This window comes from Bufo bufo, chromosome 11 (genome assembly GCF_905171765.1).
Source record: "Bufo bufo chromosome 11, aBufBuf1.1, whole genome shotgun sequence".
Classification (NCBI taxonomy): domain Eukaryota; kingdom Metazoa; phylum Chordata; class Amphibia; order Anura; family Bufonidae; genus Bufo; species Bufo bufo.
Window position 1 is genome coordinate 11,529,804 of NC_053399.1, and position 26,430 is coordinate 11,556,233.

The 26,430-nt window shown below is 45.2% G+C and overlaps 1 protein-coding gene across 1 annotated transcript in view; it reads left to right on the top strand.

Annotated features, from left to right (window-relative positions):
* Positions 1 to 4,001: 4,001 nt before the first annotated feature.
* GCH1 (GTP cyclohydrolase 1) overlaps positions 4,002 to 26,430 on the top strand; it is a 37,486-nt gene continuing 15,057 nt past the window's right edge. The window contains exons 1-2 of the mRNA XM_040411529.1: positions 4,002 to 4,333; positions 4,487 to 4,987. Coding sequence (XP_040267463.1) covers positions 4,660 to 4,987 — 328 coding nt within the window. The 5' untranslated portion in view covers positions 4,002 to 4,333; positions 4,487 to 4,659. The remainder of the gene's footprint in view (positions 4,334 to 4,486; positions 4,988 to 26,430) is intronic.

Below are 26,430 nucleotides of genomic sequence, written 5' to 3' on the forward strand. Positions count from 1 at the left end.
AATTTTATTTCATCTGTTTTTCCTCAGCTGGTGACCGATGCACAAACCAAACGGCAAATACAGCTCTGCTACATCTGAGCAATAACTCATGAAATGAAGGAAAATCCCTATGAAGTGTCACTGGAACGGTGCCATCTGCTGGCCATAAGCAGACATTACATTATGAAATATATAAAATTATGCTTGACTCATGAACCGGTAAAATCCCGACTCTGGAACAGAGTGCGCAGACTGAAATGGGTTGTGGTGACGGCTCAGACATCATTAGGTAATGTCTTACTGCAGTCATTAAAACAAAGACGTAACAAGGTGGGAAAAAAGCGTTCTGATTACGGATGTGTGAATGAGGCCCAATATCAGATAGATTTGATAGATAGTTTCAGCACCATGCACAGGTCGAGCAATCGTTCCACACTATGGTTGACCTTGATCGGTGATCTGCCCAGTACCATATTGCTGATCATGGACATAATAAATGCCACTTAGGCAAAAATTATGTAGATAAAGTTAATACAAGCCACTTACTAATGTATTGTGATTCTCCATAGTGCCTCCTTTGCTGGGTGGATTCGTTTCCAGGGGTTACAGCCACCACTGCAGCGCAGTTATGAGGTGGAGCGGAGCTGCTGCGCATGCGTGCCTGTGTGCGCTCCCACGGTCCCGGCCCTCCAGAAAAGCCAGCACTTTTTCTAATAGTGTGCAAGCAAGACCACCGCTTGTGGATTGCAAGGTGGTCGTAAACCATGGAAACAAGCAGTGTATAATGTGATGGAAAGATAAATCCAACCAGCAGGGGGGCAATATGGAGAATCACAATACATTAGTAAGTGCCTTGTATTAACTCTGTCACCATGATAAATGCCATTTGCTGAAGGGAGACAACCCCTTTCATACTGATCGGTGGGGGCCTGACGTCTGGCACCTTCGCCAAACCGCTGTTTGGAGAGACACGCTGCAGCCTTATTCCTAGGCCGGTGACATCCTCTTCGGTCACATAGGCACAAGTGAATGGCTGGCAACCCCTGGGATCCTCCCCTGAACATGAAAAACCCACTTACCTGTCCATGTTCCTGCCCGCTTCTGGTCCCCAAAGGACTAGGAGGCACCAAGGTACAGTTACCACTGCTGCCAATCTCTGATCTCGGCAGCTTGAAATGCTACCATTCAACTGCTGGGGCCTGCAGCGGTCGTGGGACCATGGTGCTTTCAGGTCCTGCAGTGACTGGAAGCAGCTTGGAACTAAGCTGCGGAGGGTTTTTCTTGTTTATTGGGACAAAGGAGGACCCCAGGGGTTGTCAGCTATAAGGCACATGTGGTTAGCAAAGGTGGAAATCTGCAGCATAATTTTATAGATGTGGAATTAAAATCCTCAACGTATCCGTCCCGTGTGCACATACCCTACAGCAGTATTGTATTAAGAGAAAGACTTGCAGGCTTGTATTGGCTAATGCAGGTCATTTTCTGGGAATATCTCAAGAACTGTACGTCCTAGAGAGCCGAGACCCCCACAAGATTTGGGATGTGTATACCAAGTTTCATTGAAATCGATGGTTGCGTTTTTGAGTGATCGTGGTACATACATACACACACATTATATATATATATATATAGAGAGAGATATATAGAGATATATAGAGATATAGATGAATGCATCATAATAACGGTCACATCGGCATTTGCCTAACCTGTGAGGTATCTAAATCTTGAGGAACAGGATCTGGCAGAATGATCTTATTGAACCCTTGAAGGACAGGATCTGGCATAGCTTATCTAACCCTTGGGAAGTTGGATTTTTTTGGACAGTAAGGTGGCTCAGCGCGGGGGTCTGGGGTTCGAATCCGACCACGGACAACATCTGCATGGAGTTTGTATGTTCTCCCCGTGTTTGCGTGGGTTTCCTCCGGGTTCTCCAGTTTCCTCCCACAATCCAAAAACATCCTGATAGGGACCTTAGATTGTGAGCCCCATTGGGGACAGCGCGATGCTTATGTCTGTACAGCGCTGCGGAATATGTCGGCACTATAGAAGCGAGTATAATAAATAAATAAAGTATTTTAACCCAGAGGCAACAGAAGAAACATCTGAAGAATCTTCTGTAACCCCTTGGTTACTCTCACAGCCGTATACAACAGACTGGTATGAGCATGAGCTCCGCTACCTGTTCCATCCTAAACTGCCCATCATTTAAAGGGACAGTGCATAGCGCCAAGACGCCAGATCTGCTCCGTCCACCATACAGGGAGTGCAGAATTATTAGGCAAGTTGTATTTTTGAGGATTAATTTTATTATTGAACAACAACCATGTTCTCAATGAACCCAAAAAACTCATTAATATCAAAGCTGAATATTTTTGGAAGTAGTTTTTAGTTTGTTTTTAGTTTTAGCTATTTTAGGGGGATATCTGTGTGTGCAGGTGACTATTACTGTGCATAATTATTAGGAAACTTAGCAAAAAACAAATATATACCCATTTCAATTATTTATTTTTACCAGTGAAACCAATATAACATCTCAACATTCACAAATATACATTTCTGACATTCAAAAACAAAACAAAAACAAATCAGTGACCAATATAGACACCTTTCTTTGCAAGGACACTCAAAAGCCTGCCATCCATGGATTCTGTCAGTGTTTTGATCTGTTCACCATCAACATTGCGTGCAGCAGCAACCACAGCCTCCCAGACACTGTTCAGAGAGGTGTACTGTTTTCCCTCCTTGTAAATCTCACATTTGATGATGGACCACAGGTTCTCAATGGGGTTCAGATCAGGTGAACAAGGAGGCCATGTCATTAGATTTTCTACTTTTATACCCTTTCTTGCCAGCCACGCTGTGGAGTACTTGGACGCGTGTGATGGAGCATTGTCCTGCATGGAAATCATGTTTTTCTTGAAGGATGCAGACTTCTTCCTGTACCACTGCTTGAAGAAGGTGTCTTCCAGAAACTGGCAGTAGGACTGGGAGTTGAGCTTGACTCCATCCTCAACCCGAAAAGGCCCCACAAGCTCATCTTTGATGATACCAGCCCAAACCAGTACTCCACCTCCACCTTGCTGGCGTCTGAGTCGGACTGGAGCTCTCTGCCCTTTACCAATCCAGCCACGGGCCCATCCATCTGGCCCATCAAGACTCACTCTCATTTCATCAGTCCATAAAACCTTAGAAAAATCAGTCTTGAGATATTTCTTGGCCCAGTCTTGACGTTTCAGCTTGTGTGTCTTGTTCAGTGGTGGTCGTCTTTCAGCCTTTCTTACCTTGGCCATGTCTCTGAGTATTGCACACCTTGTGCTTTTGGGCACTCCAGTGATGTTGCAGCTCTGAAATATGGCCAAACTGGTGGCAAGTGGCATCTTGGCAGCTGCACGCTTGACTTTTCTCAGTTCATGGGCAGTTATTTTGCGCCTTGGTTTTTTCACACGCTTCTTGCGACCCTGTTGACTATTTTGAATGAAACGCTTGATTGTTCGATGATCACGCTTCAGAAGCTTTGCAATTTTAAGAGTGCTGCATCCCTCTGCAAGATATCTCACTATTTTTGACTTTTCTGAGCCTGTCAACTCCTTTTTTTGACCCATTTTGCCAAAGGAAAGGAAGCTGCCTAATAATTATGCACACCTAATATAGGGTGTTGATGTCATTAGACCACACCCCTTCTCATTACAGAGATGCACATCACCTAATATGCTTAATTGGTAGTAGGCTTTCGAGCCTATACAGCTTGGAGTAAGACAACATGCATAAAGAGGATGATGTGGTCAAAATACTCATTTGCCTAATAATTCTGCACGCAGTGTATAAATGTTATTCCTTCCTATGTTCAGGACACTATCTCCGTCTCCCATCCCCACAGCTGCTGCTCCCTCCTCATTCTCCTCCCTGATCCTCTTACAAGCCGTCAGTGACGCACACAATGCACCAGCCAATGAGAGGGGCGTGAAAGAATGGGCTGTCCAGTAAGCTACATAAAGCAGCTGTAACCTGCTGAGATCTGAGAGGAGAGCAAAGCTCAGTGACTTGAGCAATAGTGCCCCGAGTCCAACCTGACGCTGAAGCTCCAAAGCCTGCCATTCTGCTTGGCCAGTGCATCAGAAAGCTTGCAATCTATCAGAAAATAATCTATGCATTTTGACAACCCATCCAGCATCTCCAGACTAAGACTTGGAAGTATACGGATTACCAGAAAGCAAAGTGTCTTCACATTGATGCTGACCAACAAGCTCCAGAGCATCTTGCCTGAGTGACCATCCTGCTGACCTGCTGCCCATTCCATGTTCTCCTGTTGGAGAAGATCTCAACTCATGGTCCATGCTCAACATGTCAGTTCAGGGTAAGACTGTATGGCTGTAGAACATTGCATATTCTACGTCTTGAATCTTATACTGCAGAGCTTTCATTGTAAGACAAACTACCATCTCCTCCTGATCTTCGCGGACTCTGTTGAGATACCTGGTTTGCATTGACCATCTCAATTTGCTTGCAGGTCGTGTTCCTATCACATGCTTAAGCGAATGAAGGTAGTACCTGTCTGGTGATACATTTTCAGAACTTCCCTGAAGCTGACACCTGCCGGAAGACTTCTTTGGTAGACAGTGAGTGGAGTCTCGTGGCAGAGCACAATTCATTCTTCCACCTAGACTAAAAGTCTGCGCTGACATGGATCCAGTCAAGTCAAGGCTGGAGAAGAAACCTGTCGACTACAATGGTTTCCTACAAGAAGATAAGAAGGACTCCTCCATGGCATTGGGTCGTGTAGATCGTGGTAGATCTGAGATGAGCACTCCACCCCTGGAGAGCTGGAGAGAAGAAAGGACTCGCAGTGAAGAAGACAATGAACTGAACCTTCCTACCTTGACGGCAGCTTATGGTACCATCCTGAGGTCACTTGGAGAAGACCCTGGAAGGCAAGGACTACTGAAAACCCCATGGAGGGCAGCGACCGCCATGCAGTTCTTTACCAAGGGCTACCAAGAGACAATAACCGGTAAGTGCTTTATTATAGGTTGGATCTGGGGCTCATCAGGGTTGGGGGGGGAACTACAGGTTTCAGCATTTCTTGTTTGAGACCCTGTGTTTCTTACTCCACAACTGTAATATCTCAATTTCGGTGGCATGGTTGTCAATTTTGTAGTGGTTACCCAATGTGCTGCACTGCCAGTAACTTAGATGTTGCATAATTAGGCAATTTCACTCTTCCACTTCCTGGAAAAACATTGGCTGTCAACCAGTTTTCCCAGTAAGAAATGGTTGAATTGAACTGGTAGGAGTATTTAGGCGGAACCTTAAATGTTAATTTCATAAGCTTATACTGGTACGGTAGCTTTATAAGACAAGCTGCTGCTATCGGTCACTTATAGAAATGGAAACGTCTCCGGAGATCCTCAGAACTGGGTGAGGAGGGATGATGGGAGTGATAGTACTGGGAGAGCATATAGAGGAGATAACCGAGAGCAACAGATGCCCTGTACCTACACTATGGAGAGGTTTGGGTGTTAAAGGGTCGTATTGTTTGCCGCTTGTGGATGCCAACCAATAGTAAGTTTACATACGGAAAGCCACAACCGCCATACATGGCTGAATGTCACAACCGATGGGCATATCCTGTTGGCTGCAGAGAGGGGAGTGAAAGGGTCAAGCCCCCACTCACCAGCCAATCACCTCACAGGGTTAAAAGTCACCCAAAAAAATGACATCACTGGCATTTACTGGAAATTTACTACAATCTTTGGTTTCACCCAATGGATTAAAATCAATGGATCCTTGATATTGAGATCACCAGATTATTAAGCAATAAAAAAAATCTAAAATTATAAATATAAAATAGTTTGCAAAAAAATTCTCCCTTTTAAAGTAATATCTACCGGGTCTTTCACTTCAGCAGTATCATATCTGTTAATCGGAAAGCTGGGTTACAATCAATATGGCTTCGATTACTGCATCCAAATGGGTAGTCACCCAGCTAACCCACTTGTGCAATGGTACAGGCCAGAGGATGAATCAATGAAGCATAGAATGTACCATAAATGTCTTATTATGGGGGTTGTCAGTGGCCTGACTTGACTTGAAGGGGCTCTCACCATTCATCTGTCACTACCATCAAACATAATTTTAAAGGGGGTCTTATATTTCAAAATAGTTGAGCCCCAAAACTAAGTGCATTTTAACCTATAAAACATGGCCGCCACATGTGTAGAGGCCCATACATCTCCAGGAGCTGTCACTCGTCTCCCTCATACACATGCATACTCGGTTCGACTGTGGGTACATGTGTTCTCAATGGGGAAAGCCGCTGCCAGACACCTGCTGAAACTCAACATGGCCGATCCTTCTCTCCCCTGACATCATGGGGGAGAGTCGGGCGCTCTCCATACATTTCGTCTGGTCCCATCGTCTATAGTTTAGCATGTATGGGGTCCTTGCAGTCATCAGTGGAGCCAACATATCTTGCCTGTAGCAACCAATCACAGGGCAGCTTTCATTTTTCCAGAGCAGTTTAAGAGATGAAAGCTGAGCTCTGATTGGTTGCTATGGGCAACAAGGCCTGTTCTTCTGGCAATTCTGATAGATGGCGGTCTGGGCCTTAACCATGAAGGAGAGAGTAGTAGCCCCTGCTGTTTTGTAGACCTCATCGATAAACCTGTTAACCCTTTCCTACCTTGCTATAAAATAACGTGAAGGAGAACCGTAATCAATGCGCATAGTTTCTGGCCACGTTCGCATAGATGGCTAATGTTATCAGTAATCAGAAGGGACAGACATTAATATCCGACTTCAGGCCGCCTGTCCTTCCTCCTCAGAGCCGCGTCTTCCAGCAGCTTGCAGACCGGCCTGATCTGTTCAGACACACAGATATCACAAACGTGCCCAGGAGCGAGAGGGGCGAGAGAGCGCCATTGTCAGGAGAACAACACATGGAAGAAATCTGAGCAGTTGAGAAGTCAACAGAACAATAGGGCGTGCATACTTTAAAGGAATACAATACGGACGACGGTTCAACTCCCCCGCAAATCACCTAGTGAATGCTGGTGACGTCACCGTACATCGGTCACATGGCCTAGGCGCAGCTCAGTCACCATTCAAGTGAATGGGCCTGGGCTGCAATACCAAACACAGCCACTATGCAATCTATGGCGCTGTTCTCGCTATGTTGTACTACGGCCTCCTCAAACAGGGGGTTGGACCTCCACCAATCTGATATTTAGGTCCTCACGATAGGTCATCAATATTGTACTCCCAGAAAACTACTTTCAATTTTACTACCATTTTATGTATACAGATACTAGGCAAACCTATGTGTCTCTGCAGAGCATCGGACCTTCAGGGAGACATAATGGTGGTGCTGAGAGAAGATGGGAGTGGTGGTGGCAAGTATGAGGGTGGTCATAATTACTCACGGTAATTGCTCTCCCTTCTTCCCCCTGGGTCTCTTGGAGATCCTGCCGAGTGGTGGCTGGGGTGCCCTTGATGGTGGATGATTTGCAGAGTGCAAGTCAGTGGGGCAGATGGTGAAGGCAATGACCAGGCCAGGCGTGATTATAAAAAAAGAACAGCCTCTTCACAGAGGATGACGATAGGTATGTTACAAGTGGTAGTAAGAGGCACAGTTCTCAAGTATCTCACAAAGTAGGCTTTTCCCAAAAAGCTGTGAATAGAAGGTAGCAATGATGGTAGTAGTTCCTCCCTGGGTCTATTTCTATAGGTACAAGCTATCTTCCCAAAATGACCATAGGCGTGCAATCAATATACTTTCTGCCACCCCTAGTCTGCGGGGCGAAGTCCTATATCGAATGGCCAGTCTGTCTCAGAAGTGTGGCAGGCAGAAGAAGCAATTAACCCTTCCGGCATGCAGTAAAGTCTATGGCCATAAACGAGTGTGTAACCTACTGACTTAATCCGGCAAGGCTGTTTTTATTGGTCCTGCAGATATTTAATTTCTTCCTTAGTTACTTTCTGGCACTGGTTTCCTGGATAGGCCTCATGCACACGACAGGAAGTGTTTTACAGTCCGCAAACTGCTGATCCGCTAAACATGGATGCCGGCCATGTGCATGTTGCCTTTTTTCTTTTACCGCTATAAAAAAAATGTCCTATACTATTCTGCAAAATGGAAAAGCATAGGACATGTTCTATCACAGTGTGCTGTCCGCATCTTTTGTGGCCCCATTGAAATGAATGGGTCTCCATTCAATCCGCAAAAAACGCGAATCAGATGCGGACTGAAAAGACGGTAGTGTGCATGAGGACAAAGAGTTCTGTTTTGGGGTCTAGTTGGCAGAGCACACCAAAAGCAGGTCTTCACTCTAGTTGGATCAGCAGCAGCCAGATGGGGTAGGGACCAGCCTGTCTCTCGGGAACTACACTAAGAACTGCCAGATAACTCATTTCTACCTATATATAACCTTTTTGGATGCTGCATCTCCACAGTGACAGACTACAAACACAACCGCCATAAGTCTGTTTTTTGTCGTCCTCGGAGTGCTCCTATACCCTACTATACAGTAAGAGTACGTCCATATGAGACGTGTTTTGTTGCAGAATATTCTTTGCAAAAGCCGCATGCGGATTTGCCTCGGATTTCACCTTCTCCATTGCAAAGGTTCAGTTAAATGGAGTTGTGCTGCAGGTCCCTGCACAGTGGATAGCCGGGGGGTCGCTGTGCAGGAGAAAAAAAAGCAAAGGGTATGGAGCTCTACCGCAACGCTTTGGCCCCGTCATTCTAAGCATTGGTGGCGGTTCCAAAGGTCAGATCCTCACTGATCATAACGTGACGCCATACCCTAGCACACCCCATCACTTTACAAAAAAAAGGAACAAACATTTAAAGGGTCACCCCTGTTATTCTTTGTATGATAAACATTACATTTTCTGCATCACCTCCTCCCAGTTTTCAAGATCTATGCTTGCTGTCATTCACTTGGGACCTTCAGTGTTCATTTCCGGTGGATACACATCTATCCTTGTCAGGGGATGGACACAGAGGTTCAGGACTTGTCACAAGACAGATCGCCGATAAGACTGGGTTCACGCGTTGGGCCCACGTCAACTAAACTGTGCTCCCGCAACAAGCAACCCAGCCTTTCTGTACTGTGACGAGCCATGCACCTGTGTGTCCCATCACATCAAACACTGATGGTCCACACTGGATGACAGCAGACAGAGTTATTTGAAAATAATGCAAAACAGATACAGAACTTACATTGGAAAAATGTCACACCGTGAATAACCTTTTCAATACATGGTAACAGGGTGGAACGGGAGAGGGTGCAAGTATACCCAACCTCCCCCCAAATGCAGGAGAGAGGGGCTCAGGTTCGGCTTGTGTCATGCAAATCACATCTGTGCAACGTAGGCTCCAGGGGAACAAGATTAATGTTGGGGATGGGAGCAGGGAGTGGGGGTTGGGCTAACTAGTATTCGCAGCAAATGATTTGCCTCTTGGCCCATTGGTTCCAAATTTACGCAAATTTAGGAGAAAACATCTCCATTAATGTTAAATCTTACTTCCTTACTGGGTAAAGGAATATCCGTCATGCACCCTTTTTTCTTAATGAAATCACTTCCGTCCCCTTATTGCTGGGATATCTGAATTGATTGAGCTGCGTTTCAGGTCATTTCCCATCTCCTGGATGCAGCCTCCTCGGCCCATCACTCTCACCATTCATGCAGCTGTCGTTTGGCTCTTTTGAGTCGGGCACATGAAGGGATTTGAGTGCTTTCTCCTCCAGCACCTGGTGTTTGTTTGGCGAATGCCCTATACCCTCGCCACGTCTGTGCAGCTGCGATATAAACGCTTCCCAAAATGTACCTGTCAATATGTTTCCAGGTAGATATACAGGAAATTCTAATTGAAGAGATGGCACCTACAGATGATCTGCGCCATCCTGCAATTCAGACAATTTGCCCAGGTTAGACGATCGCTTTATGCTTCAGTTTCGGGAACGGAACGTTTCATACATTCTACGTGTGACTGTGTATGTTGATTTGGGACTATTTGCTAAAATAAATAAATAAATGAGAGGCACGAGGCAGCCTTTATATGCACAATTTAACCCAAGAGTGTCTAGCTCATCTATCCAGCTCATTGCTATTAAAGCATTTTATGGTACCCAGAGTGACAGTCCACAGCTGCAATACCAGGTGCAATCCATGAACAAGGGTGGCACCATTAATGTCATTCCACCCCATTAAAGAAAATTCAACTCTTGCCCAGAATACAGCCCTTCAAAGTCCCACCTCAATAGCGACCACAGAGGTGAAAAGTTGTAAATTATGGCACAAATATATCATCCACCATAATTTTACTTTCTTACGGGTTTGATAAAAGTCTCTTAGGCTTGTTTCACACTGCTGACATCATTCCGGCTGAGAACAATCAACATCAATGGGCCCGGCGGGCATTCTGGTAACATGCGGCAATGCCGGAACCGGATAGCCCCGGCAGGCATTATTCTGTCGGAACTATACCAGCAGTATGAAAGAAGCCTTAGGGTGCTGCCACAGGCTCAGTTTTTTTTCATGAAGTTTCTGAAGCCAAGACCAAGAGTAAATTAAAATAGCTGTATCTGTCCTTTAAACTTTCTTAACTTTTATGATCTACTCCCGATTTTGGCTTCAAAAACTGCATAAATAACCTGAACGTGTGGCCGTGCCCTTAGAGACCCTAGAACTACGTTAGATTGAAATAGATAGATATAAAGCCTTAGGCCTCATGCACACGACTCCGCAAATTGTGCGTCCACCCAAAAAAACGGATGCGGCATACGTTTTTTTTGGGAGGATCTTTTTTTTCCACAGATCCCTTGTAATAAATGCCTATCCTTGTTCGCAAATGTGAAAAAAAGTAGGACATGCACTATTTGCACTATTGCTGAAGGGAAACACGGACAACGGACGTGGAACACAAACGGATAAACTATCAGCATTTTTTTGCTGACCCATTGAAATGAATGGGTCCCCATCCTATCCGCAAAAAAAAAACGGAACGGAGGCAGAGAAAAACAACTGTCGTGTGCATGTAGCCTTATTCACACGCCAGTGTTCGGTCCGTGATTTCCATCAGTGATTGGGGCCTCCACAGACATAAGGTAGAAGGGAAAGATCTGCTCCTGTTCTGTGTTTACAGCAAAATCACTGATGAAAATCACTGACCAAACACTGACATGTGAATGAGGCATAAAAGAGAGGAGAGGACAGAGAGATAGATAGATATGAGATAGATAGATATGAGATAGATAGATATGAGATAGATAGTGTAAGAAGGTATCTGGAATCATTCCTGGCCTCGGTGAAGTAAGAGCCGGTATTTTATGTGTCAGCAGCAGCTATTGCTAATTGACACCTTGAGATTTAGCATGGCTTTAATAGCTGATCCGGGACGGCTCTTACTGGGAGTAGTCAAAGTGCTGGGTGGGTGACTACTCCCCATGGTCCAGGCCCGGTTTTGCCAGGCATAAAAACCAGTCAGCACTGCCAGGTGTGGTGGATTTACCTCCCTCTGACAGTGGAGCTCAGGAGTCTGTGTGCTGTGAACTGAGGGCTGTGCTGGGATTTTAGGTTTGAGCCGGGCTGGAGGACTCAGGCCCCTCTAAAGGCGAACAGGCCGCCTATGGACTTGATGAAGCTGAACTGCTGACAGGGTGGGAATTAACACCCAGGAGAAAAGGTGACTTTTATTGTTTATGGACTTTCCTTGTGTGTGAAGTAACACCAAGCCACCTGCGTTTTGTGATACACCAATGTGTGAATACCGCTGTTTGATTCAAGAACTTGTACTTTGCCTCTATACGGCATCCGCTAGTCCTAATTACCAGAGCGAATCCCCACGACAGATAGATATTAGATAGATATATAGATAGACAGATATGAGATAGATGGATAGCTTGATAAAGACTGCATTGAGCAGTTGAAACGTTGCATTGGTGAAATAAAGAGATCCGTTCTTCACGTATACCGGAGTGCTGCCTCTTCGTTTTCTTCTATAGATAGATATGAGATAACTAGATAGAAGGTTCTCCCCATATAATGACGGTCAGGTATTATAGATCAAAAATATGGAATTTGTAACAACTAATAATTATACCATGACTCTACAAGGCATTTTCCACTAATATAAGACCACAATTGCACAATGTGAGCACAACCCAATGTATACTGATAAGGAGCAGTGGTGGAGTCCATGTATCCTAGGAGTACTATCACCTGAACATTGCACATTCCAGGAATTAACCTCAGTCCACCTTTCATCCTGTCACAGGAGAGATAATATCGATCGCTCAAGTTTCTTTGTATGAGGGACCTCTTCATTAGTTACACAATGCTCGGCGTCACCAAACAAAACTCATATGTTACACAACTTTCACAGCAAAAAGCAGTGCTCTCTGTAAAACCATGAAAATACATTGGTGTAGTACTGGGTCTGACCACCTGGGGGCTAACCATTTACACGGCATATAAAGTGTAATTTGTCTTTGTATTAATTTGTCAGGATTGTACTATTTTATTGGTTTATGTATGTTAAGTCTGTGTTAAACCTACATGTACAACAGTAGTAAATTGGGCAAAATAACCAACTCCAGTGTTCCTGTGTGCCCTGATTTTACGCAACCTTCCGTATGTAATTGGGTTTAATTGTTATATGCCAGCCTAACGCATCACCTTCTTTCATTTAAGCTATAACAAACAGCAAACAAGACCAAACAACATTCAAACTGTCATTAACTTAATGAAAGGAGGAAAATGACGCACATTTGTGTTTCCAAGGTTACCTGCATGAGGCGCAAAGGACACAGGAAATTAAACTGTCCTGTTATCGCTGTCTCCTCTGTTCATAGATAGAGGCAAAGCAGCAGTAAGGAAATAACAAGCTGCTGAAATAGCCATAAAATATCAAAAGACAATATTTTACTTAATTTTCTTAAAGTGCAACACCAGTCACAGTTAACACTGGCAGTAAGGTTTCCAAAAGTAAATTCTGATAGAAAAGCAAACACAAAAAAATTATATATAAAGATAATTACTATAATACTGCCCTCCACATGCAAGAATGTAACTACTATAATACTGCTCCCATGTACAAGAATATAACTACTATAATACTGCCTTCTATGTACAAGAATATAACTACTATAATACTGCCTCCTATGTACAAGAATATAACTACTATAATACTGCCTCCTATGTACAAGAATATAACTACTATAATACTGCTCCCATGTACAAGAATATAACTACTATAATACTGCTCCCATGTACAAGAATATAACTACTATAATACTGCCTCCTATGTACAAGAATATAACTACTATAATACTGCTCCTATGTACAAGAATATAACTACTATAATACTGCTCCCATGTACAAGAATATAACTACTATAATACTGCTTCTATGTACAAGAATATAACTACTATAATACTGCCCTCCACATGCAAGAATATAACTACTATAATACTGCTCCCATGTACAAGAATATAACTACTATAATACTGCTCCTATGTACAAGAATATAACTACTATAATACTGCTCCCATGTACAAGAATATAACTACTATAATACTGCCTCCTATGTACAAGTATATAACTACTATAATACTGCCTCCTATGTACAAGAATATAACTACTATAATACTGCTCCTATGTCCAAGAATATAACTACTATAATACTGCCTCCTATGTACAAGAATATAACTACTATAATACTGCTCCTATGTACAAGAATATAACTACTATAATACTGCTCCCATGTACAAGAATATAACTACTATAATACTGCCTCCTATGTACAAGAATATAACTACTATAATACTGCTCCTATGTACAAGAATATAACTACTATGGGAGCCTGGCTGTGTAGCGTGATGGCTGCAAGTTGCTGAGCTCCTCATCCTTACCGGCGAATTAACCCCTATATTAAGCTTACAGCACAGCTCTGATGGGCAAAACGGGCAAGGATCGATCTAAGGAGCAGGCTGATCCAGTTCATGTTAGATCCAGACAGCCTGATATGGATCAATTTGTTAAAAAACAACCGAAGCTTCGGTCGGCTGAGACCCCCAAAATGGCGCCCGCTCCGGCCCAGGCATCCGACATGGAGGAAGACACAGATGGCGGCAGTGTCTCGGATACCTCCACCTGCAAATCGAGGAGGCAGAGGGGCTCATTTACTAAGGCGGCACTCCTGGAGGTGCTTAATTCAGCGTTAGCACCGATTAAGAGAGACCTATCAGAAATTAAGGAGGATCTCCGGAGCATGGGACACCGGGTGTCGGACCTGGAGGGCGCGCAGGAGGCGGCTATCCGGAGGGAGGAGAAGACATATAAAGCGATCAGCTCCCACACTGACCTGCTTAATGAAGCGCTACTGAGGGTCGAGGACCAGGAGAACCGGAGCCGCAGGAGGAATCTGAGGATTCGCGGGCTCCCAGAATCCTTTGCTAGTGAAGCGCTAGAAAAAGTGGCGCATGAAATATTCACTGACCTGCTGGGGCCTGAGAGAGCGGATCGAATAATTATTGAACGGATCCACCGGGCGCTGAGGCCTAAACCGAAGAATACAGATCCCCCACGTGATGTCATCTGCGGCCTCCTCAGCTTCATCGACACCGCAGCACTCATGAGAGCCGGAAGAGAAGCGGAGCAGCTGCAGTATGGAGGTACGCCGATTATGTTTTTCCAGGATCTGGCCCCATCCACGTTGGCTAAGCGGCGCATCCTCAAACCGCTCCTGGATGCCCTTAGAGCTGCAGCTACCCCTTTCCGGTGGCTATATCCGTTCGGGATCGCGGTCCTCAAAAACGGACGCCAGATCTCCATCCGCTCACCGAGGGATCTACATGCCAGCTGGGCCCAGCTGGGGGTAACCCCGATCGAGATTCCCTCATGGATGCCAGCAGATATGGAGGACCCACCGATACCGCCACCCCAGGCGGCTGAATGGCGCCCTGTTTACAATAAAAAGTCGCCCAAAGCGAGGGCTGAAAAGCCTGATTACCCTCCTACCTGAATATAGGAATTACTACAGAAGATTTCTGCGTTATTTCCTGCTCTGACCGAAGTGGCCGGGACTGAGTGCCTTATGGAAAAGTTACCTGGTGCCTCATCGTTTTCTGAAGGCACAGGGCCCAATTCCAGGCCTGTCCTGTCCGCCTGTTGTGGAGGAAGGTTGTTCTAAGGTGCAGAAGAGGCTGATTGTTTCCAGACTTTCTACTGGCTTGTTTAATGTTCTGGACCTTGCCTGCTCCCTGCTTATTTTATAATTGCAGGGGTTAACCCGGTTTTACCTACGGGTCACTCCCCTTTTCTTTGTTTAATGGCCAGTAAATGGCCCTCTGTAGCTCTGCGGGACCCCCCACCTGACAGACCCCGGCTGGTAGCCGTGATGAGAAAGGGTCGTTCAGTCAGGTGCTCAGTAGAGCTCCTTTTGCAAAATGAATTTGCACTATTCTCATGTTTCCCACCTGTTTGTATCCCCTTCTTCCCTCGTGTGTCTTCCCCTCCCCCCCTCCTCCACCATCAGATGTCATATATTGCATATTCAGATGCTGATTGTCTTCTTTCTATTCCAGAATGTCGTCTATTGTGATTTCATCCTTTAACGCCCGGGGAATGAACGAGCCTTGCAAGCGGTCCCAAATCCTGGCCCTTTTACAGAGGGATAAAGTGTCTATAGCATATTTCCAGGAGACCCATTTCCGAGAGGGTAAGATCCCCAAATTGCCCCCCAAAAGGTTTTCCCAATGGTTCCATAGCACGTATAGTTCGGCTAGCAGGGGTGTCAGCATAGCGATCCACAAGCAGCTCCCCTTCAAGCACTCTGCCGTCTCTGCAGACCCTGAGGGTCGTTACCTGTTTGTTAAGGGCACTATCGCTGACACTCCTGTTACCCTGGCAACTGTATATGCTCCCAACAGAGGGCAGGTTGCTTGGCTCGTTCAGACCCTAGGCCTACTATCCTCCTTTAAGGAGGGAATGGTTATTCTAGGAGGTGATTTTAATGCTACCCTTGATCCTACATTAGATTCCTCGAATGGGAAGTCTGCCATTACACATGCCCGGTTGCGGCGCCTTAAATTGGCCCTACAGAGGTTAGGGGTTCTAGATATCTGGCGCACCACAAACCCTACTGGTAGGGATTTTTCCTTTTATTCAGCTGCTAAACTATCTTACCATAGATTAGATTATCTATTTTTATCCAAATCCTGTGCTAACAGAGTTATAAATTCTCACATAGGGAACATCACCCTGTCTGACCACGCTCCGGTATTTTTGAGTGTGTCCCTGCTGGACCTCCCAAAGAGGGAATGGAATTGGCGCATTAACGAGACCATTATCTCAGACCCCTCCCATGCTGCTAAATTATCTTCTATCATAACTGATTTCTTCACAACTAATACTTCAGGCCCTGACGCTCCCTCCCCTTCCATTATTTGGGAAACCCACAAAGCTGTCCTGAGGGGAGAACTAATAGCCTTGGGTGCACATATTAAAAAACAGCGGAATCAGGCTGTGGCGACACTTCTCTCCCAGATTCAGACTCTAGAGCTAACGCACAAAGCCTCCCAGGCCCTTAGCTGTGCCTTGGAGCTCTCAGAAGCCCGTACTAAGCTCAAGAACCTGTTAAATGTCACGTCAGCTAAGCTGTTACTTAGAGCCAAATTCCGCTCATATGCACACGGGGACAAAGGGAATAGGCTAATGTCCGCTTTAGTGAAGAAACAAAAAACTGACTCCTTTATTGCTGCAGTTAAAGATGACAGAGGAGTCCTTCATAAAGGTACCCCAGATATAGCAAAGACCTTTTGTGCCTTCTATAGGGACCTATACAACCTTAAAACACCAGATAATATGTCACCAGCTCAATTAGGTGAGGCAACTGAGAAGTTTCTCTCCTCCCTCCAGTTACCTAATATTACCCCCGCTCAGTCAGCTCAGCTCTTATCTCCTGTCACAGACGATGAAATTGGTAAGGTTCTCTCCTCCATACCTTCGGGCAAAAGTCCAGGCCCCGATGGTTTTACCATCTCTTACTACAAATCCTTTAAGCAGACCCTAATTCCCCATTTTAATACCTTATGTAACCACTTACTCCAAGGAGGTTCCCTTCCTCCCCAATCGCTTTCAGCCCATATCACGGTAATCCACAAGGAAAATAAGGACCCCCTAAAATGCGGGAGTTACCGTCCTATCTCGCTTCTAAATACTGATGTGAAGTGGTGGGCCAAAATTTTGGCTCAACGGATTCAGTCGGTTCTCCCTGGCATTATCAACGAGGAGCAGGTGGGGTTCGTCTCTGGCAGGCAGGGGAGTGAAAATACGGTCCGTGTCATACAATTGATCACGCATGCTCGTCAGCACTCAATACCTTTAGCTCTTCTCAGTACAGACGCAGAAAAGGCCTTTGACAGGATCAGCTGGCAATTCATGTCTCGGGCACTGTCGAAGTTTGGCCTTCCGGACCAGTTTATCCAATCCATTTTCTCACTTTATTCGCTCCCCTCTGCCAGAATACGGATTAATGGAACACTCTCTCCAGCTTTTCCCATTATTAATGGGACTAGGCAGGGGTGCCCACTCTCGCCTGCCCTCTTTGTTATTGTCATGGAGACCCTTCTGGCCAGGATCAGGCAAGACCCAGATATTAAGGGGATCACCGTGGGGTCGCATACCCATCTAACGGCCGCTTTTGCAGACGACCTTTTGGTCATAACGTCCAACCCTCTAACCTCTTTCCCCAGACTTCAAGCCCTTTTTGAAGAATATGGAGCGGTCTCAAATTTTAAGATCAACTATACTAAGTCACAGGCCCTGAATATTTCTTGCCCACCTGCTACTGTAGACACGCTTAAAGGTTCCGCTGCTTTTTCGTGGGCCACTAAGTCAATCCCTTTTCTAGGTACCCATATCTCAGCAAAACCAGAAGATCTTTTCGAGTTAAATTATGTCCCTTTACTGAAATCTATTAGAACACACTTACACTCTCTAAAACTCCCGTTTATCTCTTGGATTGGGCGGAAAAACTTCATTAAAGCTTTTATTGTCCCCAGACTGCTCTATCTCATCCAAACACTTCCTATCTGGCTACCCCATTCCTTCTTTGTGGAGGTCCGCAGGGTCATCTCAACCTTTGTTTGGTCTGGCAAGTCCCCTAGGTTGGCTTATGCCACTCTCACTCGGGAGAGGAGGTTGGGAGGCTTCGGCCTACCCGACATATACCTTTATTACAAAGCATCAATGCTGAACAGAGCTCTGAGCCTCATCTCTTGGCGACCTCTCGGCCTTGTCTCCCGACTGGAGTGTAATTTGCTTTCATATAGGGACAAGTTAGTTCTATGGGGCGTGCGCAAATGTACTGCTAATAATAAATTTATCTCGCCCTTATGGAAGGGTCTGTTACTGGAATGGACCAAATTATATGGGTCCTCGACCCTTGGGTTCCCAAGCTTGAGTCTCCCCTTAGAGCTGCTGCAGGCACATGTTCACCCTACCACCTCTGATGCAACAGGAATTTGGGCTTTACTATCTAACTTTAAACTGAAAGACATCATAACTGTATCAGGTGCCTTAAATTGGAGTAAAATATATGAAATCCCTAGGGTTCAGGAAGCCTCTTTCCTAGCGCTTATGGCTTTTAAGAAAGATCTGGCGCTTCTGAAATCTTTTCCCAGGCCTACGGGAGATCCCTCTTGGTTGGAGGGGAAAATCTCTAACGCCCTTCGCCCCAAGAAACCTCTCTCCACATTCTACAGGGAGCTACTCTCCTCCGCACCTCCAGATCTGTGGTTCCTTGCAGCCTGGGAGAAGGAGCTGTCCCTGTCCCTGTCAGAACCTGAAAAAGCGTTCATCCTCACACACTCACATGGTTTCAACCGTTGTATTAGAATACAGGCAAACTCTTATAAATTACTTACAAGATGGTATAAGACACCGGAGTTCCTTCACAAGCTCAATCCCGCTATCCCAAACGGTTGCTGGAGGTGTGGAGGAGATATTGGTTCTTTATCTCATATTTGGTGGAGCTGCGAGAAAATAAAACCGTTTTGGGTTGAAGTACAAACAACTATCAACAAGATATGTAATAGCCAGATTACCTTAGACGCAAAACTCCTGCTGCTCTGGTGTCCAAATGGCACGCTAACCCCCTCAAAGTACAATCTACAAACCATGCTTATTACAGCAGCTCGATTGCTGGTCCCTCTATTGTGGAAAAATGAATCAGCTCCCTCGTTCTTGATGTGGACCGAAAAAATTGACCAACTATATCGGTTTGAAGAATTAGCCCACTGGGAAAGTCACTCTAGAGCAGTTTTTGTAAAACTATGGTCTCCTTGGAAGCTATATCGCAAATTCTAGGCTTAGATATGTCTTGATTTAAGATTGTGATTGACATCCAACTCTCCCCCTCCCCTATCCCACCTTCCTTTGTCTTGTCATAGCCCCCCCCTCGTTAGATATTTGTTTACATTTGTCACTTTATTATTTGAAGTCGTGTATGCAACTATCTTGAATATATTGTGTTGGCTATCTATGCACTTGTCCAGCTGCGTCTGGACACATAATGTATGACTCTCTACATGACTGTATATTTTTCTCAAATAAAAAGAAATTTGATAAAGAATATAACTACTATAATACTGCTCCCATGTACAAGAATATAACTACTATAATACTCTCTCCTATGTACAAGAATAAAACTACTATAATACTGCTCCTATGTACAAGAATATAACTACTATAATACTGCTTCTATGTACAAGAATATAACTACTATAATACTGCCTCCTATGTACAAGAATATAACTACTATAATACTGCCCTCCACATGCAAGAATATAACTACTATAATACTGCTCCCATGTACAAGAATATAACTACTATAATACTGCTCCTATGTACAAGAATATAACTACTATAATACTGCTCCCATGTACAAGAATATAACTACTATAATACTGCCTCCTATGTACAAGAATATAACTACTATAATACTGCTCCTATGTACAAGAATATAACTACTATAATACTGCTCCCATGTACAAGAATATAACTACTATAATACTGCCTCCTATGTACAAGAATATAACTACTATAATACTGCTCCTATGTACAAGAATATAACTACTATAATACTGCTCCCATGTACAAGAATATAACTACTATAATACTCTCTCCTATGTACAAGAATAAAACTACTATAATACTGCTCCTATGTACAAGAATATAACTACTATAATACTGCTTCTATGTACAAGAATATAACTACTATAATACTGCCTCCTATGTACAAGAATATAACTACTATAATACTGCCCTCCACATGCAAGAATATAACTACTATAATACTGCTCCCATGTACAAGAATATAACTACTATAATACTGCTCCTATGTACAAGAATATAACTACTATAATACTGCTCCCATGTACAAGAATATAACTACTATAATACTGCCTCCTATGTACAAGAATATAACTACTATAATACTGCTCCTATGTACAAGAATATAACTACTATAATACTGCTCCCATGTACAAGAATATAACTACTATAATACTCTCTCCTATGTACAAGAATAAAACTACTATAATACTGCTCCTATGTACAAGAATAAAACTACTATAATACTGCTCCTATGTACAAGAATATAACTACTATAATACTGCTCCCATGTACAAGAATATAACTACTATAATACTGCCTCCTATGTACAAGAATAAAACTACTATAATACTGCTCCTATATACATGAATATAACTACTATAATACTGCTCCTATGTACAAGAATATAACTACTATAATACTGCCTCCTATGTACAAGAATAAAACTACTATAATACTGCTCCTATATACATGAATATAACTACTATGGGCGGAGCTTGGCTGCCTTGCTGAATGGCTGCCTGTTGCTGAGCTCCTCCAACTAGCTGGTGATTAACCCCATTAAAAGCACCTTTTTACCTGCGCAAATGGGCAAAGCGGGGAGAGACCGCACCAAGGACCCTTTAGAGACCACCCAGGTCCGCTCCAAACAGCCAGACATGGAGCAATACCTGAAGAAGCAGCCCAAGACCCGTGTGGCTGAGACTCCCAAGATGGCGCCGGCTGCATCTCAGCAATCTGAGGGAGAAGACTATTCTGAAGCAGGAAGCGCTTCTGACATCTCAGATTACAGAGCCCGAAAACGGAGTGGAACTCTTTCAAAGAAGGCACTTCGGGAGGTCCTGGACTCCGCTCTGGCTCCCCTGCGACAAGACCTAGCAGAGATCAAGGTAGATCTGCGCAGCATGGGGCAGCGGGTGGCGGACTTAGAAAATTCGCATGATGCGATTATTCGCCACGAGGGAGAAATATGCGCGGCATTAAATTCGCATAATGGCTTGCTTAATGATGCTTTGCTTCGCATCGAAGATCAAGAAAACCGCAGCCGCAGACGAAACATCCGGATCCAGGGCCTACCTGAATCATTCGCATCGGAAGCTCTGGAAAAAATCGCATGCGAAATTTTTGCGAATCTTCTGGGAACAGACAGAGCAGCGAAAATAACAATTGAGAGGATACACAGAGCTTTGAGACCTAAGCCTAAAGGCTCTGATCCGCCGAGAGATGTCATCTGTGGCCTTCTAAGCTATGTGGACACTGCGGCTCTGCTGAAGGCAAGTAGAGAAGCAGAACGCCTGGAATTTGAAGGCACACCGATCTTGTTTTTTCAAGACCTGGCTCCTACTACGTTGGCGAAACGCCGAATTCTCCGGCCACTTCTAGATGCCCTCAAGGCCTCTGCCATCCAGTTCAGATGGCTTTACCCATTCGGCCTGGCCGTTATGAAGAACGGGAGGCAGATTACTATACGCTCCCCTCAGGATCTAAATGCTGCCTGGGATCACATGGGTATTTCACCTATGGAGATACCGTCCTGGATGCCCGCCGACCAGGGAGAGCCTATACCCTCGCCTCCAAGCTAGGCCCAGTGGAACACTGTCACCTCGGGTAAAGCTCCCAGACCCAACCGGGAACGTCATCTTCCCGCCACTTCCGAATTTCCTCCGCACCGCTGAGATGATATGACGCTTATGGGACACCAATTCTACAGCCCACTATAAGGGCACTTCCTTCGGCGGTCAACCAGCCAGTGACCCCTGATGACACCCAGATGACGTCCCTTGTTACAGCACGATAGAGACTTTCCCTCTACGTTCTATTTGGGACCTTGTTATTGCTAAAGTTTTATAGTTCACATTACCTCCCCCTCCCCTCCCGAGAAGCTGGGGTTTAACCAGCATCTAACCTGGTTCACGACCCTACCCCCTGATGGCCTCCTTCTGGCCCTCAAGTGCTCCACGAGACCCCCCGCCCGGTGGATCCCGGCTGTCCGCCGTCATGAAAAAGGATCGCTTTAACATCGGGTGCCCTGTGGAGCTTTCATCTCTCTGTGTTTTATGCTGGTTATTGCATTTAACTTTCTTTTTCTTTATTTGCAGATGTTTTGTTCATTTTGTCTGTGTCCTCCCTTCTCCCACTGTGTTCTTCCCTCCTTCTTCCACGCTCGACTGGTCTACAACTGTTGATATGCAATGTACCCAACTACCGCCTGGGGATGGCTGAAGTCATAGTTTCTTCTTTCAACGTTAGAGGTCTCAATGAGCAATGCAAGAGATCGCAAATCCTATCTCTACTGCAGAAAGACAAAGTCTCCATAGCATTCTTTCAAGAGACCCACTTCCGGTCGGGTAAGATACCTAACCTACCACCCAAAGAATTCTCGCAATGGTACCACAGCACACATAGCTCGGCTAGCAGAGGTGTTAGCATAGCTATTCACAAGCAATTACCCTTCGTAGTCTCGGCTTCTTCCTCAGACCCGGATGGTCGGTACTTGTTTGTGAAGGGCGCAATAGCTGACACCCAGATCACACTAGCTAACGTTTATGCTCCAAATAGGGGACAGGTCCAATGGCTGATTCAGACCCTCACGCTCCTATCCTCCTTCAAAGAAGGCATTGTCATTTTAGGGGGAGATTTTAATGTATCCCTAGATCCTAGCTTAGACTCCTCCTCCGGGAAATCGGCTATTACACACGTACGTCTAAGGCGTTTGAAACTAGCCTTGAAAAAATTAGGTGTGTTTGACACATGGCGCACTCTAAACCCCTCTGGTAGGGATTATACCTTCTTCTCCCATGCCAAGTCCTCATACCATAGACTAGACCACTTCTTCTTATCCTCAAATCATGCCCAACTGCTCCTGCGTGCTAAAATAGGTAATATTACTCTGTCGGATCACTCCCCAATTTTTATACATTTCACCTTGACTACTCTTCCAAAAAGGGAATGGAATTGGCGCCTCAATGACACCCTCATTTTAGACCAAGCCAACTCCCAGAAACTAGCTTCCTCACTGTCCGAGTTCTTCCAGCGGAATAATGCAGGCCTTACACCTCCCTCACCACCGATTGTATGGGAAACCCATAAAGCGGTGATCCGTGGTGAACTTATCGCCCTCGGCTCCCATGTTAAAAAACAGCGCTCTCAAGCCATTGCCACCCTTATGTCCCAAATTCAGTCGCTCGAACTTACGCACAAACAATCACAGGCACTTAGTTGTGCCACTGAACTTAGTGATGCAAGAACTAAGCTTAAGAACTTACTAAATGTAACATCGGCCAAACTGCTCCTACGCTCCAGATTTAAATCGTACGCTCATGGCGATAAAGGGAACAAACTTATGGCAGCGCTAGTTAAAAAACAACACTCTGACTCTTTTATCTCTGCTATCAAAGATGCTAAAGGAACCCACCTGAAGTCCACTCTTGACATTGCGAAGGCCTTTAGTACCTTTTATACGGAGCTCTATAATCTTCCACCCCCCTCGAATCAGTCGTCTAATACCCTCACGGACGCCACGGAAAAATTCCTCTCTTCCCTACATCTCCCTAATATCACCCAGTCCCAGGCAACCCAGCTAGTAGCCCCAATAACAGATTCTGAAGCGCGGAAAGTACTGGCCTCTATTCCCTCAGGGAAGAGCCCTGGACCTGACGGCTTCTCCATTACGTACTATAAAAATTTTCAAGATATCCTAGTCCCCCACTTCCGCTCCATGTGTAATCACCTTCTGAACGGAGGTCAACTTCCCCCCCAATCGCTTTCGGCCCACATTACGATTATTCATAAAGAGAACAAAGATCCCCTAAATTGTGGTAGTTATCGCCCAATCTCCCTCCTTAATACGGACGTAAAATGGTGGGCTAAGATCTTGGCTCAGCGGATCCAGCAGATTCTCCCCGATATCATCCATAGGGAGCAGGTTGGGTTTGTCTCTGGCAGACAGGGGAACGAAAATACCGTCCGCCTCCTCCACCTCATGAATTGGGCGCGGAGCACTTCAACTCCGCTAGCCTTGCTCAGCACAGACGCGGAAAAGGCCTTCGACAGGGTCAGTTGGCAGTATATGTCTGCGGCACTGTCGAAATTTGGCTTCCCTGATCAGTTTATCGCGGCTATTTTCTCTTTATACTCGTCCCCTTCTGCCAGAGTCAAGGTCAACGGCACTCTTTCACCAGCCTTTGCCATATCCAATGGCACTAGGCAGGGATGCCCCCTCTCCCCGTCTCTTTTTGTCATAGTAATGGAAACCCTGCTATGCAAGATCAGACAAGACCCTGACATTGAGGGTATCAGGATGGGTTCTTGTATGCATACCACCGCAGCATTTGCCGATGATCTGCTAATTATGACCACCAACCCCACGATTTCTTTCCCACGGCTCCATTCTCTGTTCGAGGAGTTCGGATGGATCTCTAATTTCAAAATTAATTATAGCAAATCCATGGCCCTGAATGTTTCATGCAAATCCTATATAGTCAAGAACCTCAAACGCACCACCTCCTTTGCTTGGGCCCCCCCGTGATATTACGTTCTTAGGGATACGAATCTCAGCTAACCAAGATGACCTATTTAATCTTAACTACGCCCCCCTACTCAAAGATATTAGAACACATCTACAGTCCCTTAAACTCCCCTTCATCTCTTGGATAGGCAGGAAGAACTTCCTTAAAGCCTTCATTGTACCCAAACTTCTATATTTAATACAAACACTACCAATTTGGCTCCCTCGCTCCTTTTTTGTGGAGATACGCCGTATGTTCTCTTTGTTCATGTGGGCGGGCAAATCCTCTAGGATAGCTTACTCAATATTGACAAGAGAAAAGAGATTTGGGGGCTTTGGTATGCCCGACATCCAAACTTATTATACAGCGTCGCTCCTGAACAGGTGCTTTTCTCTCCTCTCCCGCCAACCCCCGAATCTTTGCGTACAACTTGAGCGTGCTCTTATCACCTACAAAGAAGGACTTATCCTATGGGGAATCCGCACATGCACCCCGAATAACGCGTATGCCTCTCCCATTTGGAAAGGCATGTTGGTGGAATGGGCCAAACTATATAAATCCCAAGACCTTAGGTTCCCTAATATCCACCTTCCCCTGCATCTACTACAGAACTATATTCACCCCGATATACTCAGACCCTCCGGAGTCTGGAGCATACTATCTGACCTCACCTTACAAGATATCGCTTCTACATCTGGGGACTTGGCATGGGACAAGATCCACGATCTGCCGAGGGTCAAAGCCCTCTCCTTCCTTTCTATTGGGGCATTTGGTCGTGATATTAAAGCCCTTAAGCTACCTCCCCTTACTAATGATACACCTACTTGGCTTGAGAAGAAGCTTTGTGTTCCCGAGTTACCGAAAAAGCCCTTCTCGACACTCTACAGGGAGCTGCTCTCTTCTGCTCCTCCAGCACTGCACTTTGTGTCTGCCTGGGAAAAGGAACTCAAAATCCAATTGACTGAGCCGGAGAAGGCCTTTATCTTAGCTCATTCACATGGCTTCAACCGATGCATCAAAATACAAGAGAATTCTTACAAACTATTGACCCGCTGGTACAAAACACCAGAATTCCTACATAGGCTCAACCCGGATGTTCCGGAGCAGTGCTGGAGGTGTGGAACAGAAGTCGGCTCCTTGTCACACATATGGTGGTCCTGCAGTAAAATACGCCCCTTCTGGTCTCAAATAGAGAACAAAATTAACCAGATATGCACCTCTGAGGTGCGTTTGGATGCAAAACTAGTTCTCCTCTGGTGTCCCAATGATTCCCTTACTCCTGCCAAGGCTGACCTCCCGACCATGCTTCTTACTGCAGCACGTATGTTGATACCCTTCCTCTGGAAGAATGATTCGCCACCCTCAATGTTGATGTGGACCGAGAAAACAGACCAACTGTTTAGATTTGAGGAGTTAGCCCACTGGGAAACGCGCACACGTTCCAAATTTCTCGAACTGTGGCGACCTTGGGAGAAGTATCGCAACCCCGAGTGAATTGGAAGAACTTCCTCCCCTCCTCTACCCACCCCACTCTACCCCTCCTCCC